We start from the raw sequence: 13,601 nt of genomic DNA on the forward strand, positions 1-13,601 counted from the left end.
CCATGGTTCATGCTTCCCTCGTGGTTATCAGCAGGTACTTAAGATCACGCCTGTCGCTGTGTCCTATTGCTCTTAAGTCACACGTTTATCTGCCAATGACCGCACATTACGTGGGGCATCTTACAACACAATACACTCTGGCATTTTTTTTTTCCAGCACTTACTAACCTGATGTTCGTACACTCTGGCAACACTGGACACCAGCGGGATTAGGAAGAACTCTCTCTCTCTCTCTCTCTCTCTCTCTCTCTCTCTCTCTCTCTCTCCTTCCAACAAAGGCGCGAATGAGGAATGAGAGAGAGAGAGAGAGGGAGAGAGAGAGAGAGAGAGAGAGAGAGAGAGAGAGAGAGAGAGAGAGAGAGAGAGAGAGAGAGAGAGAGAGAGAGAGAGATGAGGTTGGGGGAAGGAGATGGTTACATGAGGACCAATGCTGAGCTTTGCGAATCTCCTTCCACGAATCAACAAAGACAACACACACACACACACACACACACACACACACACACACACACACACAGTAAACCAGAGGTATTTACGAGACAAAAACACAAACACACACACTTCTAGAAATTCATGCAAATGTACCAGAAATATTCATAATACACACTACAGCTTTATCCTCCACAGCCAGCTCTTCCCTCCCTTGTCTTGCCTCTTCCTCCCCTCCTCAAACCACCCAACTGAAAAACAGGAAAAAAGAAAAAAAATAGAAATGTAAGCGACCCTGGGCAGCCTAGCCTCCCGATTTCCTTACCGTCCGACATGAACTCTCCAACCTCGTAGAAGGTGGTGGTGGCTGTCAGGAGGAAAGAGTTGGAGTGAGAGCTTAGATGAGAGGCTCTTAACAATGTACGAAAAGAGTTACGTTCATATTTCATATGTATCTCGGAACATTAATCTTAGGAACAGTTGAGAGATATGATCATAGTTAATCTACGACACGAATCTAATTTCTCTTCAATTTATGTTAGGCATAAGATAACAGTTCTGTGATATCAAAAAGTGATCTAAACTACTTTGAACTAGAGACTGTAGGTACTATATTTGTGTTTATGTGTATATATAGTTATGCCATGTTTTACGTCAGTGTGAAGGTATGTTGGTAGTCTACATAGTATGTCTCTTCTAGCCATTTCAATGCTTTTTAAGACTTCTTCCCTAACCCATCTTGTTGATGAAGGGGTTATAGTGTCCTTCACTATGACAGCACTTGTCCTTTAGCTCCTTTTCATATCTTTACCTTTCCCCATGCGATGTATTAGCGCCTTCTTAAACGACAACTTGTTCCTAATGACTTTGTAAAAAAATGTTTCAGATTATCACTTCCTTGTCCACAAATACTTTTCAAAGTTTCACTGCTCGTCCGTCTTTATTTTCCCATACTCGTTTCTTGTTTTCCTCTTGCTGGTCTTTGCCTCGCCTACTTCCCCTCCACAAGACAACCCTGGGTTCGATCGATTTTTGATGTCTTCTGTTGAAGCGTATTTATTGGACCGTATACCTCTCTCTTCAAACCTTCCCTTCCTATTTGCAGCTAAAGACGCCCGTGTTCTCAGACCTTCGCTGTAGATTTGACAGAACCTTTTTGGACAGAGATCTGCATCGCGGTTATAGAAGTCCATTTCCTCAATTCATTCCTCAAAGAATGTGTTAAGCTCTCTTGAGTCTGTTCGCATTTTCTGTTTTGTCATTGTCCTCATTTCACTACATAATCGAACGCAAGCATCACATGATTCACCTTTTTAAATTGGCATCTCGTACATGATATTTTTTCAAACTTCTGTGTTATTGTCTTTGTAGATTCAAGTTTATCAGTCCCTCTAATTCTAGTGGACCAAGTGACATGCCGGTACCTTAAAGCTTCCTGTTTGTTCATCTTTATAGTTGAAATGTCTCATTTATGAGAACTTTTACCATTCCTCAGAAGCGTGAGTCTTCCTCCTCGCTGGTTCTGTTGCTTGGCTGATACCAATGAATATTAATTCCGGTTCGTCAAAAGTTCCTTGGGAAATTATAGATCATCAGTGATGCAAGTTTGTCTACGTTTATTCTTCTCGTTATAAGTTGCATGTCTGGATCTTCTTCTAATGTTTCCCAAGACATCAGGCTGTCCTTTGATAAGAGACGCCAATGTCCCTTTGCCATTTGCTTTACCTTTTCTTGCCATTTATGTATCTCTCAGGGTAGACCAGAGGAGGTCTGATATCTTGATATAAGTCTTGTCTCCACTACTCTAACAATATCACTCGTGTTTTTCCCTAATTCGGTCTGTGAACTCCGGCCTTTTTCTCTCTGTTCACAACTCGTCCACGCTCGATTGTATACATTATTCTCAATCAGACATTGTCATCACTTTACATTCCTGACCTCCCTGAGCTTCTGACGGGGGCTGGTTGCCCTTCAAACTTCTTTTGACGTCTCCTGTCTTGTTTTCCCCACAATATTCTCTGCTTCTCTCCCTGTCTATCACCACTGATGAACACTCTACTGAATTCCTTTATATATATATATATATATATATATATATATATATATATATATATATATATATATATATATATATATATATATATATATATAAAGGAATTCAGTGGTGATAGACAGGGAGAGAAGCAGAGAATATATATATACATATATATATATGTATATATATATTGATTGAGAGGGTGAAGGCATGTACAGAGCATCAGATTGGGGAAGAGCAGTGTGGTTTCAGAAGTGGTAGAGGATGTGTGGATCAGGTGTTTGCTTTGAAGAATGTATGTGAGAAATACTTAGAAAAGCAAATGGATTTGTATGTAGCATTTATGGATCTGGAGAAGGCATATGATAGAGTTGATAGAGATGCTCTGTGGAAGGTATTAAGAATATATGGTGTGGGAGGAAAGTTGTTAGAAGCAGTGAAAAGTTTTTATCGAGGATGTAAGGCATGTGTACGTGTAGGAAGAGAGGAAAGTGATTGGTTCTCAGTGAATGTAGGTTTGCGGCAGGGGTGTGTGATGTCTCCATGGTTGTTTAATTTGTTTATGGATGGGGTTGTTAGGGAGGTAAATGCAAGAGTTTTGGAAAGAGGGGCAAGTATGAAGTCTGTTGGGGATGAGAGAGCTTGGGAAGTGAGTCAGTTGTTGTTCGCTGATGATACAGCGCTGGTGGCTGATTCATGTGAGAAACTGCAGAAGCTGGTGACTGAGTTTGGTAAAGTGTGTGGAAGAAGAAAGTTAAGAGTAAATGTGAATAAGAGCAAGGTTATTAGGTACAGTAGGGTTGAGGGTCAAGTCAATTGGGAGGTGAGTTTGAATGGAGAAAAACTGGAGGAAGTGAAGTGTTTTAGATATCTGGGAGTGGATCTGGCAGCGGATGGAACCATGGAAGCGGAAGTGGATCATAGGGTGGGGGAGGGGGTGAAAATTCTGGGGGCCTTGAAGAATGTGTGGAAGTCGAGAACATTATCTCGGAAAGCAAAAATGGGTATGTTTGAAGGAATAGTGGTTCCAACAATGTTGTATGGTTGCGAGGCGTGGGCTATGGATAGAGTTGTGCGTAGGAGGATGGATGTGCTGGAAATGAGATGTTTGAGGACAATGTGTGGTGTGAGGTGGTTTGATCGAGTGAGTAACGTAAGGGTAAGAAAGATGTGTGGAAATAAAAAGAGCGTGGTTGAGAGAGCAGAAGAGGGTGTTTTTGAAGTGCTTTGGGCACATGGAGAGGATGAGTGAGGAAAGATTGACCAAGAGGATATATGTGTCGGAGGTGGAGGGAACAAGGAGAAGAGGGAGACCAAATTGGAGGTGGAAAGATGGAGTGAAAAAGATTTTGTGTGATCGGGGCCTGAACATGCAGGAGGGTGAAAGGAGGGCAAGGAATAGAGTGAATTGGAGCGATGTGGTATACCGGGGTTGACGTGCTGTCAGTGGATTGAATCAAGGCATGTGAAGCGTCTGGGGTAAGCCATGGAAAGCTGTGTAGGTATGTATATTTGCGTGTGTGGACGTATGTATATACATGTGTATGGGGGGGGGTTGGGCCATTTCTTTCGTCTGTTTCCTTGCGCTACCTCGCAAACGCAGGAGACAGCGACAAAGTATAAAAAAAAAAAAAAAAAAAAAAATATATATATATATATATATATATATATATATATATATATATATATATATATATATATATATATATATATATATATATATATATATATATATAGATATAGATATATATATATATATATATATATATATATATATATATATATATATATATATATATATATATATATATATATATATATATATATATATATAATCTTTTGCTTTTTCAACACATAAGATTGTACTTGTCATGTTTACAACCTCTACTGATCTTTGTAGCAGCGTTTCTCCTCCTCCACCCAATCTCTGGCTGATGTATCGTCATCTTCCAGTTGGCAAACCCCAGCGACATAACGTTAGCCAGGCCCCACACTGTTGATCGGCTTCACCTAAAATCTCCATCATCGCCAACATAGTTGTATTCCTTCTGAATAATCTGCACTTTTTTTTTTTCTTTCATTCAACACACCACATACTTCCCAGGTTGTTGTATCTTTAACAGTGCACATCATCCTCCAAATCATTCTTCATCTCATAATTTCTCATGCCACTGTTCCTCTGCATCAGCTACCATCACCTTCCGTTTCTCCTCTGGTCCACAAATTTGCTCTTTTTCCCGGTCCTCGGTTTTCAAATAGTTTCTGGTTCTCGTGTTATGGGCATCTCCTTTTTGTCGTTCCGTCTTAAGGATATCCACATTTGATCCCACTTGACCATACTCGATGGTGTCTTTCAGTGTCAGCGTCCTCTCTCCACTGGTTACATCCGCTCTGAATCCTTGCAGCTGATGCGACTTTCGTAATTATTACCTATGATTGTATTTCTCATTCCCCTGATTTCCTCTTCGATCTCATGACACTTCACTTGGTCTGTGATCTGATTCCATAGTTAACATCTTTCCCTCAGATGCTATAACTTCTGATCCTGTTTCATCGGATCAGCAAATGATTTCCCAAACCTTTTGCCTTCAGATGATTTATTCTCTGATTCTTTGCCGATTCTTTATCCCTTCGTCCACTGTAAGATGTGTGTGTGTGTGTGTGTGTGTGTGTGTGTGTGTGTGTCACTGACCCTCATGGACGAATAGGAACATCCCTACACCGTGGCTGGTCCCATGCCTGTAGTCCAGCCCAACCTCGTACAGGTTCCTGAGAAAATGATATACATACAATAACATGGCCAAGTTACGCGTACACTGGTAGCATTATGCCAGAGTTATACATATAACAATTTTGCTCAGGTATACACACAACACCGTTATTTCCTACTAGTTACGATGACAACAGTGATAGACCGATACAGTTAAGAAGTAGGTTTTTAATCAGGAGTATTTGATCTGGTTTCTGATCTTTAAGTGACTATCTGTAATGTGATGGACCGAACCAAGGCATGTGAAGCGTCTGGAGTAAACCATAGAAAGGATAGGGAGCTGTGGTTTCGGTGCATTACACATGACAGTTAAAGAATGTGCGAGCAGATGTGGTCTTTATTCATCTGTTCCTGGCGCTACCTCACTAACATGGAAAATAGCAATCAAGTATGATATATATATATATATATATATATATATATATATATATATATATATATATATATATATATATATATATATATATATATATATATTTTTTTTTTTTTTTTTTCTTTTTGCTTTGTCGCTGTCTCCCGCGTTTGCGAGGTAGCGCAAGGAAACAGACGAAAGAAATGCCCAACCCACCCCCATACACATGTATATACATACGTCCACACACGCAAATATACATACCTACACAGCTTTCCATGGTTTACCCCAGACGCTTCACATGCCCTGATTCAATCCACTGACAGCACGTCAACCCCGGTATACCACATCACTCCAATTCACTCTATTCCTTGCCCTCCTTTCACCCTCCTGCATGTTCAGGCCCCGATCACACAAAATCTTTTTCACTCCATCTTTCCACCTCCAATTTGGTCTCCCTCTTCTCCTTGCTCCCTCCACCTCCGACACATATATCCTCTTCGTCAACCTTTCCTCACTCATTCTCTCCCTGTGCCCGAACCATTTCAAAACACCCTCTTCTGCTCTCTCAACCACGCTCTTTTTATTTCCACACATCTCTCTTACCCTTACGTTACTTACTCGATCAAACCACCTCACACCACACATTGTCCTCAAACATCTCATTTCCAGCACATCCATCCTCCTGCGCACCACTCTATCCATAGCCCACGCCTCGCAACCATACAACATTGTTGGAACCACTATTCCTTCAAACATACCCATTTTAGCTTTCCGAGATAATGTCCTCGACTTCCACACATTCTTCAAGGCTCCCAGAATTTTCGCCCCCTCCCCCACCCTATGATCCACTTCCGCTTCCATGGTTCCATCCGCTGCCAGATCCACTCCCAGATATCTAAAACACTTTACTTCCTCCAGTTTTTCTCCATTCAAACTCACCTCCCAATTGACTTGACCCTCAACCCTACTGTACCTAATAACCTTGCTCTTATTCACATTTACTCTTAACTTTCTTCTTTCACACACTTTACCAAACTCAGTCACCAGCTTCTGCAGTTTCTCACATGAATCAGCCACCAGCGCTGTATCATCAGCGAACAACAACTGACTCACTTCCCAAGCTCTCTCATCCCAACAGACTTCATACTTGCCCCTCTTTCCAAAACTCTTGCATTCACCTCCCTAACAACCCCATCCATAAACAAATTAAACAACCATGGAGACATCACACACCCCTGCCGCAAACCTACATTCACTGAGAACCAATCACTTTCCTCTCTTCCTACACGTACACATGCCTTACATCCTCGATAAAAACTTTTCACTGCTTCTAACAACTTTCCTCCCACACCATATATTCTTAATACCTTCCACAGAGCATCTCTATCAACTCTATCATATGCCTTCTCCAGATCCATAAATGCTACATACAAATCCATTTGCTTTTCTAAGTATTTCTCACATACATTCTTCAAAGCAAACACCTGATCCACACATCCTCTACCACTTCTGAAACCACACTGCTCTTCCCCAATCTGATGCTCTGTACATGCCTTCACCCTCTCAATCAATACCCTCCCATATAATTTACCAGGAATACTCAACAAACTTATACCTCTGTGATTTGAGCACTCACTCTTATCCCCTTTGCCTTTGTACAATGGCACTATGCACGCATTCCGCCAATACTCAGGCACCTCACCATGAGTCATACATACATTAAATAACCTTACCAACCAGTCAACAATACAGTCACCCCCTTTTTTAACAGATTCCACTGCAATACCATCCAAACCTGCTGTCTTGCCGGCTTTCATCTTCCGCAAAGCTTTTACTACCTCTTCTCTGTTTACCAAATCATTTTCCCTAACCCTCTCACTTTGCACACCACCTCGACCAAAACACCCTATATCTGCCACTCTATCATCAAACACATTCAACAAACCTTCAAAATACTCACTCCATCTCCTTCTCACATCACCACTACTTGTTATCACCTCCCCATTTGCGCCCTTCACTGAAGTTCCCATTTGCTCCCTTGTCTTACGCACTTTATTTACCTCCTTCCAGAACATCTTTTTATTCTCCCTAAAATTTAATGATACTCTCTCACCCCAACTCTCATTTGCCCTTTTTTTCACCTCTTGCACCTTTCTCTTGACCTCCTGTCTCTTTCTTTTATACATATATACATATATATATATATATATATATATATATATATATATATATATATATATATATATATATATATATATATATATATATGTGTGTGTGTGTGTGTGTGTGTGTGTGTGTGTGTGTGTGTGTGTGTGTGTGTGTGATAGACGGGTTGAACAGCCCTCCTCCCTCCCCTCCCCCAACACCCACCTGCGGGCCAGGATGTCAATATTCCAGTAAGAGATGAAGGAGGCGACGGGGAAGACGACGGCCGCGAAGTCCAGCTGCCCCTTAAGCACCCTGGTGTAGGCGTCGACTTGAAAGGCGGTTGGTTCCCCGTAGTGCAAGGTGCGGGTGACGTCCGTAGTGCCATCTGTGTGAGGAGTGACCAGGTGAGGGCAGTGGGAGACGTGGTGTGAGAGTGTGGTGGGGGGAGGAGGAGGAGGAGGAGGAGGAGGAGGAAGAAGATGAGATGAAAGCGTAGACGAGAGAGTGAAAAGGAAAATGTAACTAGAGATATCTCTTCGAAAACAGGAGGGACCAGAATGGTCGGCCGTCTTCACCTACCTAGCCCAGAATGTAGACACTTTCGAACACCTGTGTAATGTGTGTGTGTGTGTGTGTGTGTGTGTGTGTGTGTGTGTGTGTGTGTGTGTGTGTGTACTTCTCGCGTCCACCTCCTTTCCCCTCACTCCGCACATTCCACCAGGCTATATAACACGGGCCTTCCTCTCTCACACCACCCACTCACTCCCTCACACCGGACACAAGGCACGAACTACCCCTCTCACTCGCCCCAGCCCACACCAACGGGAGGTTAAGGTCGACGTGCAGACAGACCCTCCTGATGCACACAGTCCTTTAAAACATCTATGATATCTGCGCCTGTTTTCCCCCTCTGAGCTCTGGCGATGAACCGCCCCTATGCGATGTACACAGCTGAGGTACATCGATGTGGATCCTCTGCATCAAATAGTCGTATGCTTTCCTTGAAAAAAAAAGTGAAAAATGATAAAGAAATACATAAGACCCTGAGATATCTTATTCTTTATCTCAATTATCGATACCGACTTATCGTCGGAGTTAGTGGTTAAGAAGTATGTAAATTTGCATCATCCCAGCTAATGATAATGAATAAATCTAAAGATGTACCATGATATAAGGCGTGATCTAACTTTCCAAAAACCACTCGTTTTTTTCCTAATATGAAAAGGTAGTCTACTTATGGGAATTTGTTGCACCAAAGGAGTTCACCATTTCTCCCGCTCCTACTTAGGGTGCGACCTGGAGAGAGCGAGAACCCAACATAGAGAGTTCTAGGGTTGTCTAATGAGCGACCATGACCAAAGACAGTGTGACAAATAACATGTGACTTGGTAGTAATGACTGAGACAGCGGTGTGTGTATAGCGAGACCCAAACGAAAATCTATATCTCGAGGGATCTCGGTAGAACTCGTCCTCACCCTTGTACTGGACGCCGGAATCGAGGACGTAGGTCGAAGAGGCGTCGATAGCCAGGTTGGTCTCGGGTTCTGGGAAGTAGTGGATGACGGCGCCGTTGGGCCCGAAGGCGCTTATGGTGGTGAAGGAGAGGCCGAAGTAGTGCTCCTGCTCCGCCCTGAACTGCTGGAGCTTGTCTGAGGCGGAGAGCTCGTCCCAGGGGTTGCCAGCTGTTACCTGAAGCGTGTGTGTGTGTGTGTGTGTGTGTGTGTGTGTGTGTGTGTGTGTGTTGAGCATCAGTAATGGTGGCCAAAGACGTTTCCGAAAACTTATTAATCATATTTCTCATTTAAGTACGATTCAATCTCTTTAATGCTGAATATACTATCAGAAAATACACTATATATATAGTGTGTGGAAGTCGAGAACATTATCTCGGAAAGCAAAAATGGGTATGTTTGAAGGAATAGTGGTTCCAACAATGTTGTATGGTTGCGAGGCGTGGGCTATGGATAGAGTTGTGCGCAGGAGGATGGATGTGCTGGAAATGAGATGTTTGAGGACAATGTGTGGTGTGAGGTGGTTTGATCGAGTAAGTAACGTAAGGGTAAGAGAGATGTGTGGAAATAAAAAGAGCGTGGTTGAGAGAGCAGAAGAGGGTGTTTTGAAATGGTCTGGGCACATGGAGAGAATGAGTGAGGAAAGATTGACCAAGAGGATATATGGGTCGGAGGTGGAGGGAACAAGGAGAAGAGGGAGACCAAATTGGAGGTGGAAAGATGGAGTGAAAAAGATTTTGTGTGATCGGGGCCTGAACATGCAGGAGGGTGAAAGGAGGGCAAGGAATAGAGTGAATTGGAGCGATGTGGTATACAGGGTTTGACGTGCTGTCAGTGGATTGAATCAAGGCATGTGAAGCGTCTGGGGTAAACCATGGAAAGCTGTGTAGGTATGTATATTTGCGTGTGTGGACGTGTGTATGTACATGTGTATGGGGGGGGGGGGGTCGGGCCATTTCTTTCGTCTGTTTCCTTGCGCTACCTCGCAAACGCGGGAGACAGCGACAAAGTATAAAAAAAAAAAAAAAAGATATATATATATATATATATATATATATATATATATATATATATATATATATATATATATATATATATACATACCTCTCTCTCCATGAAGGCCAGAAAATCACACAGAGCTACGGCGTCTTTGACGTGGGCGTTCTTCATTCCCCGAATTTCAACCTCATTCTTCTTAGCTTTCAGGAGCATCACCGTAGAGACGCCCGAGACGGACTTGGAGCTTGGTATCTGGTGGAGGTGGGCGGTTCTAACAATGCTAATGTAATAATAAAGTCGGGTTTTTGTTATGTTCAGCGGTTCTCGCAACGTAAACTGACGATAGGCGGTTATTGCAACACTCACTCATATTTGGTTGACTACTCCTGCAACACAGATTCATAATGACTGCTCGTGCAACACACAATGATAATGATTGACTGTTAGTTGAGGATGCTCTCTCTCTCTCTCTCTCTCTCTCTCTCTCTCTCTCTCTCTCTCTCTCTCTCTCTCTCTCTCTCTCTCTCTCTCTCTCTCTCTCTCTCTCTCCTGGTCTTTCAGACTGGACATTATTCCAAGGTAAGACAATACCTATACACGGATCTTAGCGGCAAAGTCGTATCTGTTTCACGTTGGGAGGATGATAGACGAAACACTGGCGGACAAGGCAACACAAGGACCACTGGGAATGAGACAAAACAATCAACCTCGAACAGGAATATTACAGGCAAGATAACACATGGAACGCTAAGGCCAAACACCCTCCAAGCAACGCTACAAATAGTATGAAACTTGAACAATTTGACCGTAGTATTACTAATCACAGATGAGGCGGGTTTGCACAGATCATTCTGGACAACAAATGAAAACAAGACGCAGAAATTTATAGGGAAACACATCACGAAACACTGTAGGCAACACAAGCAACACCACACAAGGCATATAGAAAACTGCAGACAACATACGCAACATCCAAGAAGTCAGGAAACAAATCAAAGTACACTGAACATTTAACCACGCTAGGAATACACCAGCCAAAATGAAACGCAAACAATAAGGCAACACAAGGAAGATCCAAGCAATATGCAACACAACAAATAACTCGAAGATCATTGCAGGTGATACATAGAACACTAGACAACACAAAGGCGGGAAAGAAACTGAAGCATTATAAAAAGTACAAGAAACACTGAGGAAGAGAAACACAAGAAATACTATTGATGTCTCACAGCGGAGTAGATGGAGTAGGAGGCTGTGCTGAGACTGACAAGGATTCTGGAGACCAACGGGTCGTACTCCAGATCGCTCAGGTCGTCCAGTATGGCGTCGTAGTCGCGGATCCTGCAGGAACGACCAGATACAGTGGTTGGGAGGCGGTGTGAACGACTAGGTCCAGTGGTTGGGAAAGACTAGGTACAGTTGGTGGGGACGACCAGGTACAGTGAGGATGACCAGGTACAGTGGTGGATACAGACCTAATGCAGTGGTAGGTGACGACCAGGTACAGTGGTGGATGACCAGGTACAGTGATAGATACAGACCCGATGCAGGGGTAGGTGACGACCAGGTAGAGTGGGGATGACCAGGTGCAGTGGTGGATGACCAGGTACAGTGATGGATACAGACCCGATGCAGGGGTAGGTGACGACCAGGTAGAGTGGGGATGACCAGGTACAGTGGTGGATGACCAGGTACAGTGATGGATACAGACCCGATGCAGGGGTAGGTGACGACCAGGTAGAGTGGGGATGACCAGGTACAGTGGTGGATGACCAGGTACAGTGATGGATACAGACCCAATGCAGGGGTAGGTGACGACCTGGTACAGTGAGGATGACTAGGTACAGTGGTGGATGACCAGGTACAGTGATGGATACAGACCCGATGCAGGGGTAGGTGACGACCTGGTACAGTGAGGATGACCAGGTACAGTGGTGGATGACCAGGTACAGTGATGGATACAGACCCGATGCAGGAGTAGGTGACGACCAGGTACAGTGAGGATGACTAGGTACAGTGGTGGAATTAGTTAAGAGTCTCTCAAGAGGCCTGTGTCGGAGCTGTGGTCGCCTCACTGTAAACAACATGACCCTGACATATCCTCCGGGTCGCTGACCGATACATTTCCCCAAGGGTCAGAGGGACGATCGTCTAATGTATTCACCAGGACACTGACAGAAAGACATCAACACCATAACACCAAGACAAACCACAGCTGACTGACTTCCATCACCACAATCACCTCATACCAACCAGTGCTCGTACACAGACAAGAACTGCCCCATACCTACTATTGTGAGCGTCATAAACAAGCCATGAACAAGTGCACAGCTAAGATAACAGCTTTCCCATAGTTATGTGTATGTGAACTACTGCGCTACTGTAACTCAACCAACGTGAAAATATTCAGGTCTTAATGTTCACAATTGAAAACAACGTATGGCAAAACAATAACACTGCAATTCACCAAGTATGTAGCTCTACATCTCTTAATGTTCGTCATTAAATACAGAATGTCTTTTAATACAGTACTATTGCACTTCAGCCAGTATATAACTTTATATCACATAATGCTCAACCATTCACCACTAAACGTATGACATATAAACTGTAGAATTTGCTATGTAAAACTTTCTATAATATATAGATAAACTTCACTTGTTTGTTTATCCAAAGCGTAGAAGTATCCAGCCCCACCTTGATCTTCAACTCTTTTATGATTAACTAGCAACCATTATGACCTCTCAATTATATGATTCTTCATCTGTATAGCTCAAGATGAATGGCTGCCTGAATTCAATAAATAGTTTTTCATGTATATGTTTATTCATTCATGACGATCAGGTACAGCAGCTGGGAAAGACTTTGTACATTGGTATGGACGACCAGGTACACTGGCGGGGACGACCAGGTACACTGGTGGGGACGACCAGGTACATTGGTGTGGACAATCAGGTACACTGGTGGGGACGACCAGGTACACTGGTGGGGACGACCAGGTACATTGGTGTGGACGACCAGGTACATTGGTGTGGACGACCAGGTACATTGGTGTGGACGACCAGGTACACTGGTGGGGACGACCAGGTACATTGGTGTGGACGACCAGGTACACTGGTGGGGACGACCAGGTACACTGGTGTGGACGACAAGGTACACTGGTGTGGACGACCAGGTACACTGTTGGGGACGACCAGGTGCATTGGTGGAGACGACCAGGTACACTGGTGTGGACGACCAGGTTTAGCGGAAGATAATAACCAGACTCAAGGATCATGTCAAGACTCAGGGATCATGAAGCGAAGATGCACCTCAACACAAGGAAGCAAAAGTATAAAGAAAATAAGTGACTA

General features: G+C 43.4%; 1 protein-coding gene across 1 annotated transcript in view; it reads right to left on the reverse strand.

The window, feature by feature from the left end:
- LOC139755428 (xaa-Pro aminopeptidase 1-like) overlaps nucleotides 1–13,601 on the reverse strand; it is a 39,006-nt gene that overhangs the window by 8,540 nt on the left and 16,865 nt on the right. The window contains exons 9-14 of the mRNA XM_071673727.1: nucleotides 11,478–11,589; nucleotides 10,354–10,500; nucleotides 9,214–9,427; nucleotides 7,960–8,122; nucleotides 5,157–5,233; nucleotides 755–796 (exon numbers count right to left, since the gene is read on the reverse strand). Coding sequence (XP_071529828.1) covers nucleotides 755–796; nucleotides 5,157–5,233; nucleotides 7,960–8,122; nucleotides 9,214–9,427; nucleotides 10,354–10,500; nucleotides 11,478–11,589 — 755 coding nt within the window. The remainder of the gene's footprint in view (nucleotides 1–754; nucleotides 797–5,156; nucleotides 5,234–7,959; nucleotides 8,123–9,213; nucleotides 9,428–10,353; nucleotides 10,501–11,477; nucleotides 11,590–13,601) is intronic.

This window comes from Panulirus ornatus, chromosome 19 (assembly GCF_036320965.1).
Source record: "Panulirus ornatus isolate Po-2019 chromosome 19, ASM3632096v1, whole genome shotgun sequence".
Lineage (NCBI taxonomy): Eukaryota > Metazoa > Arthropoda > Malacostraca > Decapoda > Palinuridae > Panulirus > Panulirus ornatus.